This window comes from Pogoniulus pusillus, chromosome 15 (assembly GCF_015220805.1).
Source record: "Pogoniulus pusillus isolate bPogPus1 chromosome 15, bPogPus1.pri, whole genome shotgun sequence".
NCBI lineage: Eukaryota > Metazoa > Chordata > Aves > Piciformes > Lybiidae > Pogoniulus > Pogoniulus pusillus.
Window position 1 is genome coordinate 8,173,205 of NC_087278.1, and position 8,756 is coordinate 8,181,960.

The window sequence follows — 8,756 nt, forward strand, 5'->3', positions numbered from 1 at the left end:
TTTTCTGCAATGCATGAATTGCGAAGGACAGAGAAAAGAAAGTTGGTCTTTGAATATGGAAGAACCAGGAGTTCACTTCCAGCAGAAGAGAAGGCTGTTGGTCAGTTTTGGTAATGTCTCTGTGTGCTTTAAAAATCAAAAAGGCAAAGAGTTCTGGACAGCTAATTTCCTGTAACTACATAGTCTAAGAAGCCAGTGAAAAAATCTAGCTGTGCTAGAGCTTTAACCTCTTTCAAGTACTATTCAGAAAAGTGAGTTCCATCAGACACAGGCAACATTCTCTTAACATTTTACAAAATCTAACAGAAACATTGGAAAACTAAAATCTGCACATACGCTTCATGCCATCACCACATTAGCCACAGCAAGTGGATGAGCAGATAACGAAGCACCAAAACATTCATCCAAGCAAAAAACACAGCTGTATTAAAACCCAAACCCACACACAACAGTACACCACACTTCTCTAAGCTTTACTATCCCACTTTATTTTGAAAGGCTGGGAAATACATGAGCAATGCCTGTATGAAAAAAAAAATCACCAGGAAGAGACATTTACTAAGAGGGCCACGAGGATATTAGTATAAAGGCAGCATCCATCTGACTTCAAGAAAAGACTGGATGAGGCACTTAGTGCCATGGTCTAGTTGACTGGATAGGGCTGGGGGATAGGTTGGACTGGATGATCTTGGAGGTCTCTTCCAACCTGGTTGATTCTATTCTATTCTAAAAACTTAATATGAGAAAACCTTTTAAAACATTAAATATTGACTTTTTTTCCAATGTCAGTGAAAAATTGTATCTTGATAAGCAATTCCATTCAGAACTGTGGCTTTGTTCTTTTTCATTCTTGTTCTCTTCAACAAAAACACACATGCAAGAAGACTCCATCTGCATTTTTAGTTGCAAGAAGAGACATCTGGTACAATGCAATTAAAATCCAACAAGGCAGAATCTTAGCCATTTGACAAACAGAAATAGTTAGTAAGCCAAACAAACAAAATTCTTATCAGAACTCAAATACATATGGAAGGATCCCAATTTAAATTACAATGGCTCTCATATTAAAACTTCCTGTGTGGACAGTGTTAGCGAAGAAAATGAACCAACAGGTGATTTAACCTTCTATTAGCTCTAACTTCTGAAAACACTTTAAAATCACACAATTATCATACAGTATAAAAATCAGATTCTATTGTCAACAACAACAGGAAAATAAAGTGACCTCTACAGTACTTCAACTGTCTCCAGAGTATTTCTAATCATCTAAGATATGTCCCAACAGAGAAGCAAATGGTTTTCAAATGTTCAAGTGAAGAGCTGGACAACCCCTGTCCCTTCAGCCACCCACAGCTCTTAAGACGTCAAAGTTTAAAACAAGACCAACCTGACATAGGCTGGCTGGATAATTTGTATCTCCTGGCTGTAAGAAGCAGCAAGACCAAAGGGCTCTTAACAACACTGGGGAATGGTCCTAGGACCAAAACATGTTCAGTCCACAGAAGACCAGCAAGTCCCTGGAGCTTTACTTTTGTCTCCTGGAGGTGAACATCTTTCTTACCATGCGTGTCATGAAGTCATACAGACAATTCTGCAGAGGTCACGGGCCCGGGAAAGCTAGCAACGACTGCCTTAGAATAGCCCAGGCATTTCCCAATTCTGATCATGTGCAGACCTACTAGACCTGTCTCAAAAGAGCAATATCAGCATACAGCTGTTCAAATATTTAGCTTCTTAATTTCAAAGTCGTACTTTCAATTTAACTTGTGAAACTTTCTCGCAAAGTCTACTTTTGCCACATGAAGAATGCACAGAACCACAAGGCACAATCCATCTTTGCCGTAAGAAAAAAAACCTGCAACCCTAGGACACAAGATGATCAGAGGAATAGGTAAGACCTTTTCCAACTAGCAAGCTAAGGTTAGACTCTGAAAATCTCTAAACAGAAAAAAGTTAACGGTATTCATAAAACCGATGTTCTTTGCAAACTGCTACCAAATCAGCGTAATAGAATATGTTTTTTTCCTAATACAGAAGAAATCTCACTGCCACAAAAAAACACCACCACTGCTGGAAAACCCTTCATCGTGTTGTTTTTCCACGATAGTACTTTTTATAACACTGTCAAGAGCTACAATGAAATTACAAAAATTAAATGCAAGTAAGAACACTAATGACTTGTCTCACTACTCGTTCAGATGGCTCAGAGGGCTTCCCCACACACAGGTAACATGATACTGTTGTATCACCTTTTGCCTAATCCGCTGTCAGGCTAGCTAAAATTACCAACTCCAGGTTTGCAACTTTGCTTCTTATCCTTTCATCCGCTAATTAGCTTTTCATCCTTCAATCTTCTGCCCGACAGGATCAAAATATATTGACTACCAGTTAATACTTCACACGTTTATTCTGACCGATGCTCCATAGTGTGCATCATGATTGCTTACAGCACCTCCTGCCAAGCAGTATGTTTCTTCACAGACCTAAAAGCCAATCTGGCAAAGAGCTAATTTCAGATTTCTTTTACCCTTTTAAACAGGTATTTTAATTTTTTTTAAACAGTGGGAGTCTCAGATAGAACATCAGTTTTCTTCCTGGATTTTTTCAGAGCAGAACTACTGTTTTTTTATAGTCCACAGATATTAAATCAGGAAATACAGGCAAGATATCTGATTTCAGAACTACTAAAGCTGGGAAGGCTCAGAAACGCAATCCGCACTGACTAGCTGAAACTGGAAAAGGTCATCTCCATAGCTCACTAAATGGTAAACACAGGGAACATCCAAACTCCAACCACAACCCTTACACTGATGAAAACTTTAAAACCTCAGAACATTCCCCTCCAACATGATGCAAACTATACTAAGTACAAAGCCACCAGCTCCCTCTTACCGTTATAAGGCAGCAAAGGGAAAAAAAAATCTTTTACATACTCACCGTCTACTGCTCTAAAGGGGGGAGGGGGGAAAGTAATAAAAATACATGAAGTCTTTGCAACACAGCACGATTGTAGAAAAAATTAAAATGCAACAAAAAGAAGGTATGAATAGTAAAGCAGAGAAATAAAGAAGCTTAAGTTTTACTATTTGCTGCAAGTGACATGGAAGTGCAATCAGAATATTCAGACTACTACTACCCTAGCCACTTCACAAACAGAAATACCAAAAGGCAACTACTTGTCTGACAGTGACAGCTGGCTCAAATATCAAAAAGTGACCCTATTTTTATTAGTAGATAGTAGCAGAAAGTTTCGTTTGGATTCCCAAGAAATTAGAACTAAATCAACAACCATATTTCAAACATTGTTTACTGAAAGAACAAGTGAGCTTAGCATATACATTCTATTTGAAAAGAGAGTCTTCCTTAGCTTAACAGTTACTATCAGCAAGAATCCGTGTCTTAGTCTACCATATCTAGTCAAGCAATTAGAAATAGATGTTACTGTTCGCTTAAGAGCTCTCTCCTGTGTTCTCACTATTGGAATTGAAGGCTGACAGCTTGCTTTTCTTTCCCCAAGACAGTTAAAGAATCACAGATTTAGGTTGGAAAAGACCCTGCAGGTTATCAAGTCCAACTGTAAACCTAACACTGCCAAGTAAACCACTAAACATCCCTAATATTTCACAAGTAAAATTTCTGAAATCGCAACGGATTAATCACTAAAAGCAATTCCAGAAATCATTCCAGCAAGCACATTTTTATAATCACGAGGGTGACGGAAAACTTAAAACCATTGGTACACAGTACTTACTAGTAACAGGTACTTCTCCCAACTTTGAATATGCTTGATGACATGAAGCCAAATAAAGCCAGTTCTTCACAACAACATGTACTGATCACTGATCCAAAAGCCAAATACAGAAAAACAGAGTGAAAAATAGAACCCGATGACAAAGAATTTAACAGCAGTAAGCTGTGCGGTATACTGTTGTAAGCTATAAGGTAGAAGTACCACATAACTTGTAAATCTTCAGTATAGACAGAATTTGTGAGCCTAACAGCAGCACTGGAGAGCATTTACTGAGTAAAGCCATTGCAAAGAAGCTGAAAATTACTGTTAATAAGTATTATTACCATTATTACACAAACCAGGCAATATCTATGTATACAAAGACATTCTGAGAAAATAAACACAATAATGGCAATAAGTGACTAGGACAAAAGGCTTTGCATCCACGCATTCTGCGGAAAATGGAGAATAAAGTAACTGAACCATTACATAGACTATTAATAAACTCACTCAAGTGAATAACTAAGTTCCTTAGCCTTACTCTGGGACATCCACTTCATACTGCTTAAACATAAATCCAATCCATTCTGCAAGCAGAAATGCACAAGTTTTATTGGAGGAAAAAAAAAGAACGCCACCAAAACAACAGTAAATACTCAAAAACCCAAGAAAACAAACCTAATTTGAGCATATTTTCAAATTACTTCTACAGTAGTCTTTCAATACTTTCCATAATTCGGGATGCAGCTCCTCATCTCACTGTTCTACATGGAGCTATCTCCATATATGAAGTTTATTATACACTGCTTTTGCAAAACACATTTCCTACTCCCTACAATAGAAAGCAGGTCTAAGGTATAACCGTGTAAAATTCTTTTCAGCTCACTCCTCTTCAAGTCATCCTCCACCACTTTTGTAACCACCACTCATCACCAAGCCTTGTACACACAAATCTAACAAAATGTCTTCTTCTTGGACTATTTAGGCACAACCACTCTAGTGGATTAAGCCTTTCTAAATTCACAGTTTCAAGATTTTTTTTCCCAAACATTTGAGCTTATTATTTAAATGACAGCTTAGATTTCCAGCTAAATTTGTAGCCATACAAGAAAACGCGGTAACGCACCAAATCATAAGGCTGCCTAATCAAGACACACTGACAGTTTTACAATTAATTTTTTCTCACTACTTCCATACTACAGGATTGAAGTGATTCCCTTTTACTGAGCATCCCTATAGCAACACTACCAAAAAAAAAGAGAGAAACCAAGAACAACTTCACAAGAGAAGTATCAGAAATTTACCAATTAGCATTGAAACCGAGTTACTGCTATACATACACACAGTTCTGCATAAAAATCTAAGTTCAAAAAGCATTTACATGCAATACAGCTAATCAAAACGCAAGCTAAAATTAATGATAACCTCACCTAGTTCCTACAATGATGTGCCTGCACCTTGATGCCCCCACATCTTCACAGCAGAAAAGGCAACACACGCTTACTAATGTTCAGGGCTCCATTCCCCCTTCCCCAGCCTCAATTGTTTGCAGGGTGATTTCTTCACTGCAGAATTTTACCTGCAACTTAGTTAAACACAGGTGAAAAGTCACTCTTACAAGCCACTACCTGAGGTACATCTACATGGCAGTCCCTACACTAACCATAGCTCATGCAGAAAAACTTGACTTTATCGTTAGATTTAGAACCTTAGGATATGAGAGCGTTCACTCAACTTCTCAACAGCGTGTATGTTCCAAGGAATCTCTATCATTAGAGAGAGTCACCAGAGGAGAAGAAGGAATTGTTGAGCAACCTCAGTGCAGACAAACTACAAAGCTGCTTGAATTTATGCGGGTATTGAACAAACCTGTGAATTTAAGCTGCTTTCTCTACAACCCTTGTAGCAGAAACTAAAATCCATTTCGTCTGTTTGCACTACTACTGGGAAATACGAAGTAAAACAGATCTTTGAAATATGGAGCTATACGAACCCCAAAGATCTACCTACTATTTCTCAGAAGGATTCAGATGCTGTAGAGAATGAAACGCAACACTGAATCCTAACAAGTCATGATGTTTTACGGTAATTATTGATTGTAAAAAGAAGTCCATTTTATGGATATTGCTTATCATATTCTTAAGGCTAGCGAAATGTTAAACATGGAAAAACGAAGTACCGTTTATAGCAGCAAGTGTGTCTAGCTAGGGAAACACTTTGTTGGAACTTGGCTTTACTCAACAAGCTTCAGCTCTACCCTGTAGTAGATACTCCTACATGCATTTTCCATAAAGCAGATTTAGGCTAGCAAGACACTACACTACAAGCAGCGTAACGCACAGCCAGTGAAGTGTCTCCAGAAACGAACACTGTTCACAGCAAAACGAGCTCGTTCGGGAAACTTTTTTTTCCTCCGCCTGGGACACACCGCTAAGCATGGTCACTCCTCCCACCCACATACACACATTTTAAAGTAGCATCGTGTTCAACACATCCACTGTGGTTTGTAGTGGTATCAACGTAACCTCAGAACTGTCCCCACGCGACAAAAAAGCACTTTTCTCTCCAGCCACAAAAACGCTCCCCGGGGTCTTTGCGCCGTCGCACACCGGCCTGGGGTAGCAGGCAGGCAGACGGGCGGGCGGGCGGCTGGCTCTTCGGGTTCGGCAGCCAGCCGAGGACACGGCACTGCGCACCACGGCGCCAGGCAGCGGCCTCCGGCTCGTTCGCGCGTCCCGCCGGGGCCCTGTCGGGAGAACCTTAGGGGACGGCGGGGGGGCCCCCCCGGCAGTCGGCTGCAGCCGCAGCGGGCGACGGCCGCGCGTGAGGCGGGAAGCGGGGAGGGGGCGGCGCGAGCTCGGCTCTGCCCCGGGACAGGCGCTCGCCGCGGCGCGGGGGGGAGCAGCAGAAGCCCCGTACGCCGTTGGGGCAGCGCCCTTGAGGCGCCGCTCAGGGCCCCTCCCGCTAGCCCGGCCCCCCCTCCCCGAAACACCGCCGTTCGGGGAGGGGGAGGGGGCGCGCGCGCTCGGCGCCAAAGGCCCCTTACAGGCGGCGCGAGGGTCCTTAGGGCGGGAAGGGCCCCGAAGGAGAAACGGAGCGTGCCCGGTGGAGCGGGTTTAGGAGTTGGGGGAGCCCTGTCCCGCACTTACCGCTGAGGCGCCGCCGCGGTGCGCTGAGACCCCTTCTTCTCAGTGCCGGGGGCGGGTCCGCCCGCCTGCCCGGGAAACACAAACCCAGGAAACAAACGCGAAGAAGCTGCGAAAAATGCCCCCCCCCCAGCCTCCAAACCCCCACCGGGGAAAATTTAAAAAAAAAAAAAAAAAAAGGAAAAAAAAAACTTTCCTCGCCGCCGTCTCCCTCCCCCGAGGAGCACGAACCCAAACACACCGAGACACGCCCCCGCGCCGCCCCTCGCGCCGCCCATTGGACGGCGTCCCGCCAGCTCCCTTGCTGATTGGCCATTCTGCCTGCTCGTCTTCATCCTCCTCTCCCCTTTCCGCCCCTGCAAGCCACCCATTGGGAAGAGCCTCGGAGACCTCCCCGCCCATTAGCCACGATCCACGTCAATCATAGAGGATGAGCCACCTCCCGGAGCTTCTAATTGGACTGTCGCATCACTACTCTCTCACTGATTTGCTGTACTTGCTGACTGTCATCGGTCACCATTACCCTCTGCGCAACCCTCGCTTGCTCCCACCCCTTCTTCCTTTCTGCCAGTTGGCTGCAAGATTTGCCTCTTAAATAGGGCAGCCTTTCGCCCGCCCCTCGTTGCCCCGCCCTTGCCCGCTGCAGATTGGGTTGTGGGCTGCACCTTTGGACACCATTCGAGAAGGGACGTGTCCGTTACACCGTAACGGCACCAACACCCGCCCACCGAACTGCTCTCCTTGGCAGCCCTTTCGCGGCGGCATCGGGGTCCTTTTCAGCTGAAGCGGGAGGGGAGGTTACGTCAGTTTGCTTACTTCATTTGCAGGCCCCAAGGGAGGAGTGCTTGTGACAGACAGACGCGATAACAACGCCGGCTGTGGCCGCAGAACGACAACGCCACGCTCCTTACCGACCCCAACGACATTTACTTCTTGCTCCGCCCCTCCCCACGCGGACACGCCCGCCTTGAGCCAAGGCAAGATGCCAGCCGTGCAGTCCGAGAGGCCTCTGGCAACAGGCCTGCGCCTCCGCAGCCAGCTGGCAGCTACCCCCTGTCACCCGCCGCATGACACAGCACTCGTGGGCGGGGGCGTGGGCGCGCGAAGGCCAGGCGCGCCGTTGATTGGTGGATTTCGCTGTCAATGTCCCGGGGGCGCGGGGAAGGGACGCGGAGGGACGCATTGTGTTGCGTGACGCCATGGGCGGGGCGGGGCCGCGCTGCGGGCCCGAGCGGCCCCACGTGGGCCGGTAAATCGCGCACGTGACGGGGTCCACGAGACGCGGCGGCGTCCGGTAAAGAAGGAGGGGGAGGGGCGCGGGCGGTCACGGCGGCGGCCTTGTGTCTCCCTGCCGGGTGCCGGAGCGCAGCGAGCCGCCTCGAAGAAGGCTCTCCTGACGGGCTTCATGTTCTTTAGAGTTTGCCTTTGGCGGTCGAGACTGGTCCCCGGTGGCCTGAGGGTGGCCTTGGGGTTACCAGCGTTCCCAGCTGGCCTGATTACCCCAGCGGAATCTGGCGTGCCTGAGGGCTGAGAGTAGCTCAGCCGCCGGCTTTCACAAAGCCTTTTTTTTGCCCTTGATGCTTTGAAAACTGACTCTGGTTTCCTCTGGAACAATGCCTGACAAAGCCGCAACGCTCCGGGCGGCTCGGTGCAGAATATATCCAGTTTCTTCGTTTTGCAGGCTTTCTGGGCCGAAAATTGCTTTTATCGAAAGCTGTTCATAGCGATCAGGAAAACCTGTGTAAAACGGGCCTGCGGTGACTACGTTATTGCTTGTAAATGTTAAAAATAAAGGCTGATCTTCCATATCTATGGAGTGGGCTGCAGAAATAAGCCAGCAGGGATGGGGCAGTGGGAGCCTGAACTTCCTGGGAAGCCAG

At 45.7% G+C, this 8,756-nt stretch overlaps 1 protein-coding gene across 19 annotated transcripts in view; it reads right to left on the reverse strand.

The window, feature by feature from the left end:
- Nucleotides 1–8,204, reverse strand: part of TNRC6B (trinucleotide repeat containing adaptor 6B) — a 140,864-nt gene extending 132,660 nt beyond the window's left edge. For 10 of the 19 annotated variants that reach the window (XM_064155186.1, XM_064155193.1, XM_064155190.1 and 7 more), the window contains exon 1: nucleotides 6,880–8,204. In XM_064155186.1, coding sequence (XP_064011256.1) covers nucleotides 6,880–7,192 — 313 coding nt within the window. In that variant the 5' untranslated portion in view covers nucleotides 7,193–8,204. Of the gene's footprint in view, nucleotides 1–3,751; nucleotides 3,825–5,160; nucleotides 5,316–6,776 lie in introns of those variants that run through there. The other 9 variants (XM_064155199.1, XM_064155206.1, XM_064155205.1 and 6 more) reach the window with 5 other exon arrangements.
- Nucleotides 8,205–8,756: the final 552 nt, after the last annotated feature.